The sequence below is a fragment of the Calonectris borealis genome, chromosome 27 (genome assembly GCF_964195595.1).
Source record: "Calonectris borealis chromosome 27, bCalBor7.hap1.2, whole genome shotgun sequence".
Lineage (NCBI taxonomy): Eukaryota > Metazoa > Chordata > Aves > Procellariiformes > Procellariidae > Calonectris > Calonectris borealis.
Genome location: NC_134338.1, coordinates 2,072,053 through 2,088,356, shown reverse-complemented (window position 1 = coordinate 2,088,356; position 16,304 = coordinate 2,072,053). Strand labels below are relative to the sequence as shown.

Below are 16,304 nucleotides of genomic sequence, written 5' to 3'. Positions count from 1 at the left end.
GAGGGAAGGAGCAGGGGAAAGGGGGAGCAGAGGGGAGAGAGAAGGGAATGGGGGGAGCGGGGCAAGGGGGAAGGGAATGGGAAAGGGGGAAGGAGGAGCAGCGGCAAGGGGGGGGGAGAGGGGGAAGGGAGCGGGGGAAGCAGAAGGAAAAGGGGGAGCGGGGAAGGGGCATGGGGGGCATCAGGGGCTGGGGGCCGGGGAGGGGGAGCGGGGGCGAGGGAAGGGAAGGGGGAGCCGGGGCAAGGGGCAGGCGCGGGGGAGGCGAGGGCGGGGGGCGGAGCGGGGGGGCGGGCCCGGGGCCGGGCCGGGGGGAGGCCGCCCTCCGCACACGTGTGCGGGGCCGCCCCGCTGCCGCCCGGCGGGGCTATATAAGGGGCGGCGGCGGCCGGAGCAGCGCCGCACCGCCGCCCGCCGCCCCCGAGTGCCCCGCCATGAGCTACACCATGGAGCCCCTGGGCAACCCCTCGTACCGCCGGGTGACCGAGACCCGGGCCGCCTACAGCCGCACCAGCGCCTCCCCGTCCAGCGGGTTCCGCTCGCAGTCGTGGTCGCGGGGCTCGGGCAGCACCGTCTCCTCCTCCTACAAGCGCCCCAACCTGGGGGTGCCGCGGGCCGCCTACGGCTCGACGGTGCTGAGCTCCGCCGAGAGCCTGGACGTCAGCCAGGCCTCGCTGCTGAACGGCGCGGCCGAGCTGAAGCTGAGCCGCTCCAACGAGAAGGAGCAGCTGCAGGGGCTGAACGATCGTTTCGCCGGCTACATCGAGAAGGTGCATTACCTGGAGCAGCAGAACAAGGAGATCGAGGCGGAGCTGGCGGCGCTGCGGCAGAAACACGCCGGGCGGGCGCAGCTGAGCGACGCCTACGAGCAGGAGCTGCGGGAGCTGCGCGGTGCCCTGGAGCAGGTGAGCCACGAGAAGGCGCAGATCCAGCTGGATTCGGAGCACATCGAGGAGGACATCCAGCGCCTGCGGGAGCGCTTCGAGGATGAGGCGCGGCTGCGCGACGAGACGGAGGCCACCATCCGCGCCCTGCGCAAGGAGATGGAGGAGGCCTCGCTGATGCGGGCGGAGCTGGATAAGAAGGTGCAGTCGCTGCAGGACGAGGTGGCCTTCCTGCGGGGTAACCACGAGGAGGAGGTGGCCGAGCTGCTGGCGCAGCTCCAGGCGTCCCACGCCACGGTGGAGAGGAAGGACTACCTGAAGACCGACCTCACCACGGCGCTGAAGGAGATCCGCGCCCAGCTGGAGTGCCAGTCCGACCACAACATGCACCAGGCCGAGGAGTGGTTCAAGTGCCGCTACGCCAAGCTGACGGAGGCGGCCGAGCAGAACAAGGAGGCCATCCGCTCCGCCAAGGAGGAGATCGCCGAGTACCGCCGGCAGCTGCAGTCCAAGAGCATCGAGCTGGAGTCGGTGCGCGGCACCAAGGAGTCGCTGGAGCGGCAGCTCAGCGACATCGAGGAGCGCCACAACAACGACCTTACCACCTACCAGGTAGCGGGGGGGTGGCCCGGGCTGCGCCGAGCTTGGGGGGGACGGGGGCGGTGCCGGGGAGCAGCTCCGCGGCACCCGGGGGTGCGCGCAGGGGGAGGTGGAGGCGCAGGGTCCCCGAGAGGGCTGGCTGCGGGAGGGGGGAGGTGGTGGGGAGGGCGGTGGGAGCCGGGTGGGTCCTGCTGTGATCCCCGCACCGCCTCCCAGGGCGGTGGAAAGAGTTTCTGAAAGTCGCTTGTGAGAACTTTCTCCGCTCTGTCTCTGCACGAAGCGTGTGTCTGTGTCACAGAGGTTTTCTGCGTCTCCTTTGCAGGACACGATTCATCAGCTGGAGAACGAGCTTAGAGGAACAAAGTGGGAAATGGCACGGCACTTGAGGGAATACCAGGACCTCCTCAATGTCAAGATGGCCCTGGATATTGAAATTGCTGCATACAGGTACAGTAGGATCATTGCGGACGTGTCTGGAATATTAATAGCACTGCAGATGCTGCTGGCTCAGGAAGCTTTACCACAGATAAGAAATGTCTGCATGCAGTGAACACAAGTAATGTCAGAGCTTGACTGAATTACTACAACCGTTTCAAAATCTACGCAGACACTAGAGCGTTTGCAGTAAGAACCCCGAGCTCATTAGGGACCGTCTCTCTGGTAATCAGTGGCAAAGCTCCCAGCGAGCTCAGTGGGTGCAGGGTAGCATGACTCAGTGCAGTGGCACCCCGGTGCCGCATTCTGCCCTTGTTTACAAAAGCAGAGGATGCAGCAAAAGACAAGTTTATTTTTAATTCCTGTCTACTTTGCCTTGCATATGCCAAGCAAGCGGTGCTTGTCACTTGAATTCCCTTTTATCGCTTGAGAGAGACAGTGCACTTGCTTGATCATGGTTTCAAGCAGAGTGTGCTAATCTGCTTGTCTCAAACACTTTTGCTTTTCTTGCTCAACTTTCCTTTAAAGGCATCCCCTCTAATCTGGAGCAGGAACATTGCTTGCTATTGCCATCACCTGGCAGGTTTTTTTCATCTCCTTTGCATCCCTTCAGAACTCTCATCGGAGAACTGCTGATTTTTCTGGGTCACAGGCTTAGATGAAAAACATTAATTTGAATATAAGAAAAGTAAAACCAAAAAAAACATTTCCAGATCTGCTTAAATTCCTGAGGCTGTTCAGAGAAACACACAGATACCCTAGGGTCTATGGCTGTTTGCTGCCCAAGTTAGCTGAACAAAAGTCTCTTCAGTTTTCACAGCCGCACAAGAAAGGTGGGTGCCCAAACTATTGAACTAGGACATATGCTCTAATTGGCTTTGAATATCTCAGCCACAATATTTGATTTGGGTCTGTTGGCTGTGTCAAATTCTCAGTTCGCCTAAGTCATAATGCATCCTATGAAGTTAATTATTTTGCCATACTCTGTGCTGACTTAGGCCATAATGAAGTTTTTGACGTTAAGGATTAATTTCAACTGATCAGCCAAAGGTGTTAGACTTGCCACATGCAAACCAAGCTAAAAGCTGTTTGCTGAATATGAATTTTGCAAAAGAGCTGATTCAAGGAAAGCCGAATTGGGGCTGTGAGCAATGGATTATGCTGATCAGCTCTAGCATATTCCACATACAAACCGGTTTCATCCTGCTGACAGGGAAATATTCCAATAGCTGTCCCTTACGTTGGGTTTCTAAGCTCATGGTTTTTTTTTTTTTCCTCCTCCCGATTCCCTTAGGAAGCTACTGGAGGGCGAAGAGACAAGATTCAGTGCCTTCTCTGGAAGCATTACTGGACCCATATTCACCCACAGACAACCATCTGTCACAATAGCATCCACTAAAATTCAGAAAACAAAAATTGAACCACCAAAGCTGAAGGTCCAGCACAAGTTTGTAGAAGAAATCATTGAAGAGACTAAGGTAGAGGATGAAAAGTCTGAAATGGAAGATGCCCTAGCAGCTATTGCGGAAGAAATGGCAGCCAAGGCCCAGCAAGAAGAACAGGAGGAAGAAAAAGCAGAAGCAGCAGCTGTAGAGGAAGAAGCTGTTTCTGAGAAAGCTGCTGCAGAACAAGCAGCTGCACCTGAGGAAGAAGAGAAGGAGGAAGAGGAAGCAGAGGAGGAAGAAGCTGCAAAATCTGACGCTGCAGAAGAAGGAGGTTCTGAAAAAGAAGAAATAGAGGAAAAGGAAGAAGGGGAGGAGGCTGAGGAAGAGGTGGAAGAAGCTGAGGCCAAGGGCAAAGCTGAAGAGGTGGCACCAAAGGTGGAGAAGGTCAAAACACCTCCCGCAAAGTCACCCCCGAAATCCCCCCCGAAATCCCCTGTAACGGAGCCAGCCAAGGCTGTCCAGAAAGAAACAGCCGCAGAAGCAGGAAAAGAACAGAAGGTGGAGAAAGGTGGTGAGAAACCAGCCAAGGAGGAAGAGAAAGCAGCATCTCCGGAGAAGCCAGCGACACCAAAGGTAACCTCTCCAGACAAGGCAGCAACCCCGGAGAAGCCCGCGACACCAGAGAAGCCTGCGACCCCAGAGAAAGCGGTGACCCCGGAGAAGCTGGCGGTGCCGGAGAAGCCCCGTTCTCCGGAAAAGCCAGCGACCCCAGAAAAGCTCCGCTCTCCAGAAAAGCCAGTGACTCCGGAGAAGCCCCGTTCTCCGGAGAAGCCGGCCTCCCCAGTCAAAGATGGAAAGGCTGTGGTGGAGGAGACCATCACTGTCACGAAGGTAACAAAAATTAGTGGCGAGGTAGAGAAGGGGTCCAGGAAAGAAGACATTGCAGTGAATGGTGAGGTGGAGGAGAAAAAGGAAGAATCCAAAGAGAAGGAGGTTGAGGAGGAAGACAAGGGAGTTGTCACCAATGGCCTAGATGTGAGCCCAATTGATGACAAGGGTGAGAAAATCGTAGTAACCAAAAAAGCGGAGAAAATCACTGGTGAAGGTGGGGACAGTACAACCACATATATCACAAAGTCGGTGACAGTCACTCAGAAGGTAGAGGAACATGAAGAAAGCTTTGAGGAGAAATTAGTGTCCACCAAGAAAGTGGAGAAAGTTACTTCACATGCTGTAGTAAAAGAGATTAAAGAGACCGAATAAAATAAATCATAGCTAAATTTAAAAAAATTAAAGAGCTTGGGTTGGTGCAAAAGGTTAAGCCATATGACAGCTGCAAAATGCATGTGAGTGACGGCTTCAAAGCAGAACGGGTTCTCTCATGGAGGCTCCAGACACACAGTATTTTACTTTTTTGTGCAATATAGGGGAGGGGGGGGGAATGCATGCAGGCTCAAGATGTACTCCCTCCACAGAGCTTGGGCATCTAAAAAATAATACTAATAATAGTGCATGAGATGAAATGTGCAAAGGAAGCTTTTGAATTTCCTGAGCTGTTGGAGGGACATATCTGAGGAACGACTTAAGATGTATTATGCAAAGAACCAACTGAGCCAAAAACAAACAGAAAACAGTAATAGAATATTCATGAGAACCAGAACTCTCTTAGCCTTAAAAAAAGCTACTTATAAATAATTATGTTTACCTCACTGGTGCAGTTAGGGTGGACTTTTGCTCATGGGAGAACCTAGTTGACATGCACAGTACGCAACCTTTTGTTGTTTGATGTAAAACAGTCACAGCAGTTCTTGCTCAATAAAGGTCAATACTGAAAACATGACTTGTCTGGTGACTTTTTTCCAACTCAAATCCTTCCCTGAAGTTCAATACCCTGTCCTGGATAGGAACAGTGTTGCATGGCTTGAAAAGCTGCTTGAGTTTTTCCTTAGTGTCCTCATTTAGAAAACAAGTTTGAATTGGATATGATGAACAAATTTCCTGTAACATAACACAAATACTTGAGCTGGTTTAAGCAAATACTTAAGAGCCATATCCCGTGCTTCCTAGAGTAGAGAGGAATCTATTGAATTCTGCTGCCTGGCCTTTAGCTGCTTAGAGGGGTTGCAATTGCTTTTGCTAGCAACAGGAAGGTCCCGAAGCCACGTGCTGCTAACATCACTTATCTGAGCAATCCTGCTTGTACCAAGTGTAAAAGTGTTAAACTCTGCTGCAAGTGTAATTTTCCTCCCTGCACACCAGTCCCAACATGTAAGGAGAACCTTGAAGACATGGCTATTTCCAGATCATTCCTTGATTTTTTCCTGTGAAGATAGCCTGTCTGTGAACCACAACTGGTCATGGTATCTTCTGTGACACCACTTTGTCACTTAAGTGTGCATTAAGTAATCTCAACCAAGGCACCATGTGCTCATCAAAATGAGGTAGCTTCTGGTTATTTTTTCCCCTCCTGCCTTAATTATATGGGAACATCCTTATCAATTCTCTGCCTCAAATGATCAACAGATGCAATCTGCCTTTAAAGCCAGAATTCCAAAATCGAGAGCAAATAAATTCCTGGAAAAAGGACACTGTCCCAAAGATTATACTGGTATCATGTACCCAAAGATATTCCTAACTCATTTTTTACATATTTGTCCGTTTGAAAATAGCTGTAGAAATGAAATCCTTCCAGAGTCTGAACTGAGGCTGAGTAGGGCTCAGATTATACGCGCTATGACTGACAGATAAAACCAAAATAAAGCATTTTTAAATTTCCAATAGAAAGGTCTCCTAAGCATTGGCCTATGTCTACTGCCACTTCCAGGTCAGCTTTATTAAGAAGAAAGCCAATTAAAGGGCGCTCTAAAATCCCTCTACATGGAAAATAAATGGAGACGAAACAAAAGAGAAAAAGAGGAGGGCCCCAACTCCAATTTGGGGAACTAATATGTCTTATTATGGGATTAATATTGCGTTTATTTCTATCACGTTTCAAAAGGAAAATGAAGAACATTGCTACTGCCTCACCTCCCCTAACTAGCAAAGAAATGCAAATAATTTTTAAGCCTGGGTTCAGTACATGGACTGTCCTGAAATCTGTTGACTAATTGAGGGTCTGATCAAAATCTATGATTTGCATATGCCTTCCAATTCTTTACCCTATCAATAATGGAAGATCAAGTAGTTTTTAATTGAAAGGGTTCTGCATGTTCTCCATTGGAGAAATCGTAAAAAGTCCACAGCAGATAAGCCTTTCAAACAAATCTGAATGTCTTTGTGTAGCAAAGTAATGAATGTTTCTCCTGCTGATATCAATAATGGAAATCTGTGCTCAACAGCGTGCTGGTTGAGAGACGTTTAATTAAAGCAGAGTCAGCAAATTAAATGGCAGCTTCTCTGTAGCGAGCTTATTTGTGAAAGTTAATGTGTATGTGACATAAAAATAACTATACCTTTATGAAGAAGTTGTTAAGTAGCCCAGTCACACTCACCTATTGTCAGTAAGTGTTTGCACCAATTTCTGTTAAAATATAGAAATGCCCAACGGTTTGTGAGCATCGAAGCTGTGCTCCTCTTGGGTCTAATCAAAATTTTCAAGAGAGCACCACCACTAAAACCAAAAACTAAACCAGAGACCAATATTTAACATAAATAAGTTCTAGAATCTGCTAAAATGTCACAAACTGTGACATTTAGCCAGCAGGCTACCACCCCTCAGCATAGAAAGACAGGCATCTTCAGCATCGAGGTGAAGAAGGGTCACCTTGTACAGTGAATTAAATGTCAACGTCAGTGGGAGACTCAAGAACACGTTAACGTGGGCTTACACAGGTGCAGGTGGGGTCCCAAACTGGCTTGCTATTTTTCGTATTACGCTTTCTTTTCAGTTCTGGTAGGATAGAGGTACAAGGACCTAGAGATTATTAGTCGTGTTGTTTCGATTCTGCTTGCACATCGGCAGTCCAACCAGGATTGCAGTTTCTTGTACAAGGGGGCTGTAGCAACGCTTCTGCCCAGGGTACGTTGACTTTCCTGAATGGTTTTGGGAGGTCACTGCACAGCCTGTGTGGGAGGCAAACTCCTGGGCTACGCACTGGCGTGGTGTGTTTCAAAATATCTTCATTTCCCCTCCTTTTCCACCCAAAACATATTTCAGTCTTCAGTTATTACCCAGAACTGCGTTTTTTTTCTCTGCTCTAACACGCAAAATAAATTTGTGACTTTAGTCTATTTCCCACTGCAAATGTTTCCATCAAATCCTAAGAGAAATAAGCCACAACTTAGAAATTAACACATTTCTAAATATTTATAAAACTATAAGAACTGATTAATATTTAATGTTGCCAAGAGGTTTTGTCTACTGACATCTGCAATCAAACAGTTTCAAAAGATAGCATAATTCCAGGGCAGAGATGCATAAATTGTATGTTATTTGGCTGTTCTGCACCAATTACTTCTTCAGACTGTGCATAACCAGTGAACGGATTAATTACTTTCAGACACAGAAGTTCATTGATCAATACGAAAAACTCTAATTACAATAATTCAATAATACAAACTCTAGAAACAATAATTAAAGGAAGTTACTGTGAGGATTTTTACATCTTTTTTAAGGTGGACCATCAAGACCTCCGTGACTTCAGGAGCTGGAGGGCTCTAAACCAGGATCTTTTTACCGTACCGGCTTGTGGAAGAGCTATGATTAAGAGATTTTCAGCATCCCAGAACTAACTTCCAGGTGGAAACAAACCGGGAAGAGTTACAAAACACAAATAGGTTGCATTTGCCAGGGAGCTGAGTCAGGCACTAGAATTTTCTCCGGGCATCAGGGTCTGTGCTTTTCCCGTTCACATGTGGGCTTTCTTCCTCCTCTGTTCAGGATTGAACTACCCTTAACTAACCTAGGAAGGCAGCAAACGATGAATTGTCAATTAGTTAGTTACTGGAAGGTAAATTCCTAGAATCTGGATATTATATCTGTACAACTTTTCCTCTTGCCGAGTGGAAGGGGAGTGCGTGTGTATCCGTGTCCCAAGAAAAACATTCAGGACCTCCTTGTATTTGCCTTTCCCGTGCTGAGATCTCGGCCTGATCCAGACCCGTCTGCCCAAACAGCAGGAGAACATTCGGGGCAGACTCGGGGCTTTACTTGCAGCTGCAACTTGGGTTAAAGTTTCTATCGTGTCTCCCTCTGCCTGCTTTTACTGCATTGCGTCAAAGCGAGCTCCTGGATTTTCAAAGGTGAAGCGAGTGTTGCCAAGTAGGATCCCCACAGCCCTGAGAGCACCTCGGCACGCAAACGCACGCTGCCGTCCTCCCTCCCACCACTTTACCTTAGCGGCAAGACAGGACGGGGGGTGACAAACCAGGCTGGACGGTCACTGCAGCTTGTCACTCTCTGCAGCTCATTGCCACGGCTCTGACTCACGCATTTCCTGCAGAGTCGTGAAATCTCTCCTCTAGCTGCAATACATTAAAAATCACATAAGGAGTGGGGATCGGACTGAGATACACTGCAAGGGGAAATGTGTTTGCTGGTGTATCCCTAAATGTGCTGGTTTGAGAGCATCCCTAGCAGTCTGGCTGCCACACTTCAGAGAGCTGCAAGCTGTATTGCTTCCCAGAAGTGAAAGGGATACAAAGGACTGAACGAAGGCGTTTATTTGAAAAAAAAGACAGGAAAGAGGAAGCAAAATCAGATATTGCAAAGTTATAAGGAGCTCAGAGTGCTTAGAGAAAGGCAGGATGGAGGCAGTGGTTTTAATATATGCCCATCTATTTAGCAGTGGTTTGGCTTTAATGGCTGTGATGGTTTCTAATCTGGTGCATAACATGTTTTTTGCTGTGTAGGAGCAGAAACTCTCTCCCAACTGAAGTGCAATGCTAAGCGTTTTCTGATAGGGCACTCAGATGAATTTCCAGGTACCATCTCTTAGACTCAATCTTCTACTGGGTTTGAACTAGAGCGTCACATACCAGAAGGAGCAGGTCTCCTGCAATCCCATCAACAGCTTTTAAAAGCGCTGAGTAAACAGCGTAGTCAAGTCTCTGGCCTGGGGCACTGCAAGCACCCCCCCCCCCCGCTCACCACTGCTCTCCTGGAGACAGAAAACAAAATCTGCTTTGTAAAAATAAGTCTGCATAAATGCATGTGGAAAAATCTCCATTAAAAGCAGAAGGGAAACGTGAAAAGAAAGATTTGTAAGAAGAGATGTTGTTGAAGAAAGGGAAAATTAATTTACATGTTTGTCTTCTGGTTCTCAAAAGCATCAAAAAAAGAAGAGAGTAGGGAGGGGGGGGAAAAAAAAAAGCATTTGGAAATGATACTGGGACTCCCTGAACAGGAGATACTGGAATTATGGCATATGAGTACAAACTCTGCTTCCTGAACAGTTTTACCATAGCTTCTTTCTCTTTTTCCTGCTGTTTTTCCTGGGAACATGGAAAGAAAGAATTATTTTAAGTGCTTACCTCATCCATCATCATCTTCTTATAACTCTTTCAACTCTGAAAAGGGAGATGCTTTTGGAACACCCCTGAAGTTTGTATAAAAAGACACCTCCTTTCTCTCTGAACGTAGCCATCGAGGAGAACCAACGCAAATCAACTGATACCACGAAGTCAGCGTACAGAATTAAAAATTAACCCCAAGTCCTACACAAAAAAATCCATTGAGCTGAGAGCGACTGTGAGAAGTTTTAGTGCAGCCATGTAATGCCTTTTTAAATGTGGGTTTCCATAGGTTTAGTTTATTTAAAGTGGTTTAATTTGCAGCATTAGTCTAGTACTTGCCCTTAGGACAAGGTTTAATTTTATGCATCAACTTTAGCCAATTGAAAATAAATAGGCTCAGACTACAGGACATTGCTTTCAGAATTGTCAGCCTTTGCTGCTGTTTGAGCTGTTCCTATTTTGTGCCTGATCACAGATTAGACCTTTCTTTGGCTCATACTCAAAACTTTAAAAGGCCCTGACAAATTCTCAGTAGAAAATGAGAATCATTTCAGTCCATTTCAGAATCAATCTTCAGTCCATAGTGGATTGGCTTAAGATAGCAGCCTGGAAAGGCAGCTCATTCAAGTAGCGGAGAGAACTCCCCCCACATTGTCCTTCCCTCTAACACCTCACACCAGCTTTTTTTTTTTTTTTAAATATACAGACATTGCTCCAAGTCTCACCTACATCAGCAGTCATTCTTCCCTTTCATCGCTGAACCGTCAGACATTGAACAACTTCTTACCAACGTTTAACGGGCATGTTTGCGTTTTGTTTCTGTACTGGTGTGTTAAAATTTCTTTTTTCACAAGGCAAAAGGGAGCTTGTTCTTGTGTGCATCCAACAGCCCAGTGAGACCCATCACAAAGCTAACGGCATATTCAGACTCCAGTGTATTTTCACCATTGTAATATTTCCATGTGGAATTTCACAGCCCCATCAAGAAATCCTTTGTCCACCTATTAGTCCCCCAAGCATATCACCTAGAGACAGAAACCACTATCCCATATCCTGTTACACTTGAAAGATTGCTTGAAAGATTGACTGTGATACATCACTTTATCAACTTTTTAAGCGCATTAGTGACACATGACACATACAAGGAATCTGTGTAAGCATTTCTGTAACTTTATTGACTAGCTTTATTGCACATACTTATTGAAGCCTCCATTATTTTACCCACCCAAGGTTTCCATAATTATTTTAAATGCAAGTTAAAGATAACTTTCATTCCCATGACTTATTTTTTCCCCGTTTTATATTTTAAGGTTCTGAATCACCCAAGAAAGACATAACCCCTGAATTCATACGTGTAGACCATGCGGCATTCAGGGAGCAAGCCAGTGGGTGCTCTGCAAGCATACTGATACTCTGCACAGAGAGAAACATCATAGATCATTAACTTTAAACCTCAGTGGTCACTGAATTAAATATGTGAGACTGCAATTTTAGCTCAGTCAATCATCATTTATTCTGTTGACCTGATGAGAAAGCTAGACTGCCTAAAAATCAAGCCTTCTTTTTCACTTCACTCTCTTCCTTTCCTGCTGCTTCTTTCTCTTCCTTCTCCTCCTCACCAGTTTCCTCAGCAGTTTCCTGAGACTCCTCCCCTTCTTCAGCTGCTGTTTCTTCCCCTTCTCCTTCCTCTTCCTCACCCTCTTTGGCTTCTTCAGATTCTTCCTTAGCACCTTTGAAAGACAAAAAGAAGTATTTCACATCGATGTACTGTTCCTAATCCCAATTTAATGGGAGCCAGCATACCTGCATCCTTCAACCCCACACATTTGGATGGCAGCTAAACACGATGGGGCTGGCAACTCATTTTGCATGAAAGCAGGGACTTTTGTCTAGGACTTGCAAGGGAGACCAGCAAAACTACACAACCAACTTATCCCAGATTTCAGAGGGAGTGAAACACTTTATAGGTCTTTTCAAAATCATGGCCCTTGAAAAATAATAATTGACTGTGGACTCATTGGTTTAAGCCTTATCCAGAGGCTTGAGTTCAAAAAGGAATCTTGCCATTGCTCTCCGATTGGCTCTTTAGCTATCACTTCATTATAATTAATCTTTACACTAATAAACAACTAGAATAGGTCAATGGTAACCAATGCATTTCAGGTATGTTTAGGTTAAATCCTTCAGAGCTATGCAACTGAAGTTGGGAAAAGCAACGCTGGATAACATTCCTTTTACATTTTCTTTAAAATGTGAGTTTGGTAAATAAATGATGGGGCAACAAGGAAGTGGCATATACTTTGGTTGAACAAGAAAACTACCTAGACCTCAGGCAATATATATTGCTATCCACTGAACTCAACAGTTATATCCACAGACATCAGCTGATGTTCCTATTATCATGGGCTACTCTCTGGCAATTAGTATTTAGCTCAGGATGTCCTTGTTCCTCCTTTTTGAGGATGTCTGTAATTGCTAAGTACTGTTTGCTGCCATAAGAATATAAACATTACAAACTGTTGAAGTATTACCATTCTTGTTTCAGGAAACTTGAATGGAAAAACACCCAGTGATTTCCAAGGGAGTATAATCAGTCCTATAATCTGCCTGATATTAAACGTTTACCTTATCTTCCATTCAATATTCAGGCTTTCCTGCTTAAATGCTATGTGCTTAATCCCGCGATCCTTTGCTCACGTGAGCAGACAATGAGAGAGGCCTAATCATTAGACTTAGTCATCAGGATTTCTGGGTTTTACCCCATATGAGCAGGGCAAAGCATGAAAGAGAGGGATCTGAAAGTAACCATAAGTACCTTCCTCCTCTTCTTCAGCCTCTTCACCTCCTGCTTCTTCCTCACCTTCCTCTTTCTCTTCCTCCTCACCTTCTTCTGCAGGGGCTGCCTTGGCTTCTCCCACTTTAGCAGCCTCAACTGTTTCCTCTATTTCAATCTGTTCTTCCTGGACATGACTAGAGTAGTATGTGGGGAAGGAACGGGTTGTCATCAAGTAGGAGCTGGATTGGAGACCACTGTAGGCAGACCTGCCAAAAGTCGGGGCAGCCTGGGTGTAGCCACTGGTGATGCTTCCAACACTAGTGAAACTGAGTCTGGTCTCTTCACCTTCCAGCAGTTTTCTAGCAGAAAAAAAAAAAGCAAACAGAAATTAGACTCAGTTATGCTGCAGCAGTATTCAGCAGATTCAGCTATGGACCAAGATACTACTATACTTTGAGCAGCACAAGCTCTAGAGACTGCATACTTAGGAGTGCAAAAACTAGCCCATAATGAGTAACTACGAGGCAATCTTCTTGGAATAATTTAAAAGTTTCAGAAGTGTGCATTACTGGTGAATTAATACTCTTCCTTGTTAGAAGAAGTAATGGGGAAAAAACCTCTAGGATTAGGTCCCTATAGCAGGTGAAGTTAAAGGTGTATTTTGGTAGCCTGCAGGGTTGCAGAGAACAATGCAGATATATCAATTTGATGTTATGTTTCGCTATTAGACAAGGTTTATAGCTACCTTCTCAATATTCCCCCTTGTGGCATTCACAGAACTCTGTTTCAGCATTTGCCATTTCTAACAGTATCTAGGACAAAACATTAAACACCTATTTAGCAGCAATTCTGCTGTAAAATATTTGCTTTGCAGGCAATTGCTTCTGAGTTAGAAACAAAGCCCGTTCTTAAAAGCATGTAAAGGGTTTCCAATTTTGAGAACACAGCCATCTGTATTAAGAAGTTCCACCAATACAAGATCTCTTCACTGTAAGTACAGAACAGGTATTTTTATCTGTAAAGATGGAGAACTGAGATTATATATTGCCGAGCTAAGAGTTCTGTATGCGTCTGCATATACATACATATTATTATACTCACTGAAGTTTGCTACACTGAAGATTGAATATTTTACCTCAAAAGCACTGCTTCTTCCAATAGCAAGACAACGGAGGAGATCTGATTAAACTTTGACATCTATCTATGAAAATTCTTGCTGGAGGAATGATAAATAAAATGAATTCTCTCGAAGAGAGAACGGGAACCTGATCCGAGTTCTGACTTACTAAAACATTCCCCCCGTCATACCTATATGCTGCAATTTCGATGTCCAGGGCCATTTTCACATTGAGCAGATCTTGATATTCCTTCAAGTACCGAGCCATTTCACTCTTCGTGGTTCTCAGCTCATTCTCCAATTTGTTGATTGTATCCTGTTGGAAGTAACAATATTGACAGCGTAAAATTCTTAATTCTCCCATGTCTAGCAATAATACCTTGCAAGGAATTTTTCCAATCCTATTAACTTAATGTTGCTCTAGCAGACAGAGAAAACGAACAGCTCCAGCTCAGCCAAAAAGGCACCATTTACCAAATCCCACCTTCCCTGGCAGGGTTTTCCCACCCCTGTATCTACACCCTATTATTCCACCCCTATTTAGCGGTAAGAGCCCAATTTTCTGCTACCCACGGACTAAAGCATGCATGAAATCAGTGTATCGCTTCATTTTGGTTTTAGCCTCTGCATGCTTTTTCTAATTTTAAGGGTATCTTTTTTATAATGCTATACGGCTATAAGGCTTTACGGGTATATGTGTAAATGGTATTTCATGCGTTATGGCTCTGTGGCATTTTGCACCATAATTTTATGGCCCCTTACAGTTTAGATACGCAATATAGCTACAGCGTGAGCCAGAAGCAATGCCCGCCACAACCTCCCCCTGCAAACCCCGACCCCCTCACCTGCAGGGCGGAGATGTCGGCGCTCTGCTTCTCTTCCAGCTCCTGCAGCTGCTTCTCCAGCGCCTCGTTCATGCCGCGGGTGGCCTCGATCTCCAGCGTCTTGGCCTTGAGCAGGCGGCGGCTCTCGGAGACCTCGTCCTTGGCGGCGCGGACGGCGTCGGTGTTCTTGGCGGCACTCTCGCTGAGGACGGTGAAGCGGCTGCGGAACCACTCCTCGGCGTTCTGCATGTTGCGAGCCGCCAGCTTCTCGTACTGGGCGCGGATGTCGCGCAGGGCGGCGGAGAGGTCGGGCTTCGCCGACACGTCCATCTCCACGGAGAGGTGCGCGTACTGGATCTGCGCCTGCAGCTCCGCCAGCTCCTCCTCATGCACCTTCTTGAGGAAGGCCAGCTCGTCCAGCAGGCTGTCCACCCGCTTCTCCAGCTCCGCCCGCGCCAGCGCCGCCTCGTCCGCGCCCTTCCGCACCTCCAGCAGCCGCGCCTCCGCGTCCTCCCGGCTCAGCACCTCCTCCTCGTAGCGCGCCTGCAGCCCGCGCAGCGTCTCCTCCAGGCTCTCCCGCTCGCCCTGCAGCGCCTGCTTCTCGCTCGTCGCCTCCTCGGCCGCCAGCCGCAGCTCGCGGATCTCCTGCTCGTAGAGGGCGCGGAAGCGGGAGGGCTCGGCGTGCTTCTGCCGCAGCACCAGCAGCTCGGCCTCCAGCACCTTGTTCTGCTGCTCCAGCTCGTGCACCCGCTCGATGAAGCAGGCGAAGCGGTCGTTGAGATCCTGCAGCTGCGCCCGCTCCTGGCTGCGGATGGACTTGAGGTCGTTGCTGATGGCCGCTACCTGGCTGAGGTCGAGGCTGTCCACCGAGTGCAGGAGGGAGCCCGAGGCGCTGGAGGTGGCATAGCTGCGCCGCACCGACACCGAGGAGACGGGCGCCGACAGGCTGGAGTACGCCGAGCGCGCCGAGCTGTAGCCGCCGCTGCTGCTGCGCATCGCCGAGACATGGAGCCGCGGGCTCTCGGCGTACCGCCGCTTGTAGGAGGGGAAGAACGGGTCGTAGCCGTACGAGCTCATGGTTGCGGGGGGCCAGCGGCTGCTCTGTGGAACGGCGCTGCCCGACCGCCCCTATTTATCGGCGGGGAGGGCGGGCAGGCGCAGCCGCCGGGCGGGGCCGGGCCGGGGCGGGGAGGAGCGCCGCCGCGCTGAGGTACGGCCGGCTCCGCGCCTTGTCGAGCTCCGCGCCTTGCCGCGGGTCGGGGGGCTGCGGCTGGGCTGGCCAGCGCTCCCTGTTAGCTTGCTCTGGCATGGCCCTGTCGTCTTGGGCCCGCCTCACATCGCCCGCGCCTCGGGCCCCCTTCGGGCCCACCTGGGGCCTGCCTTGGGCCCTCCTCGCCTCAGGCCGCCCGCAGGCCTGGCGGCTGCCCCCCAACCTGCCGGGGTTGTGCGTAACACCCCTCTTTTCCTCGTCCTCCGCTTCCCCACGAGCCGCCCCGGCAGAAACCCCGGGGAGGTTGTTGCAAACCCCGTATGGTGGCTGGGGTCTTGGGGAGGCCCGGTGCCTCAGTGAGGCTGGGGTGCGCGCAGCCCTGACCGCACCTCAAAACCCCCAGACTGCATGCATAAATAGCGTTTTTTTTCCTTCAATTTGCAGTTTTTGCCAGGCGTGTGTGCTCTTCGAGCTCCTGCTGTCCTCACCGTGTCCTTTGTTACAAGTGGTTCCTAATAACCAGGTAATGACATGAATGAAGAAACAAATGCGGAAAGTGGTTCGCAGTCCTAGCAGAATACATTAATATCTAGTTATCTAGCTTTGCTTCCTCCATTCCCTGA

General features: G+C 48.2%; 2 protein-coding genes across 2 annotated transcripts; one reads left to right on the top strand and one right to left on the bottom strand.

The window, feature by feature from the left end:
- Positions 1-332: 332 nt before the first annotated feature.
- Positions 333-5,132, top strand: NEFM (neurofilament medium chain). The gene is made up of 3 exons (XM_075175039.1): positions 333-1,493; positions 1,804-1,928; positions 3,211-5,132. Exons 1-3 carry the CDS (start codon positions 432-434, stop codon positions 4,562-4,564), a joined length of 2,541 nt encoding a protein of 846 aa, XP_075031140.1. The 5' UTR covers positions 333-431; the 3' UTR covers positions 4,565-5,132.
- A 5,771-nt stretch (positions 5,133-10,903) lies between these two features.
- Positions 10,904-15,592, bottom strand: NEFL (neurofilament light chain). Its single transcript, XM_075174617.1, has 4 exons — positions 14,493-15,592; positions 13,839-13,963; positions 12,570-12,889; positions 10,904-11,484 (listed from the first exon to the last, which is right to left on the bottom strand). The coding sequence occupies exons 1-4, from the start codon at positions 15,546-15,548 to the stop codon at positions 11,306-11,308; spliced, it is 1,680 nt and encodes a 559-aa protein (XP_075030718.1). The 5' UTR covers positions 15,549-15,592; the 3' UTR covers positions 10,904-11,305.
- Positions 15,593-16,304: the final 712 nt, after the last annotated feature.

Coding starts and splice junctions, on each gene's coding strand:
- NEFL (XM_075174617.1), bottom strand. CDS start 15,548: ATGAGCTCGTACGGCTACGACCCGTTCTTCCCCTCCTACAAGCGGCGG. Junction 13,964..14,492: donor CCGACATCTCCGCCCTGCAG/GTGAGGGGGTCG, acceptor TACTTCCAACAG/GATACAATCAACAAATTGGA. Junction 12,890..13,838: donor ATCGAAATTGCAGCATATAG/GTATGACGGGGG, acceptor TTTTTCTGCTAG/AAAACTGCTGGAAGGTGAAG.
- NEFM (XM_075175039.1), top strand. CDS start 432: ATGAGCTACACCATGGAGCCCCTGGGCAACCCCTCGTACCGCCGGGTG. Junction 1,494..1,803: donor ACGACCTTACCACCTACCAG/GTAGCGGGGGGG, acceptor TCTCCTTTGCAG/GACACGATTCATCAGCTGGA. Junction 1,929..3,210: donor ATTGAAATTGCTGCATACAG/GTACAGTAGGAT, acceptor CGATTCCCTTAG/GAAGCTACTGGAGGGCGAAG.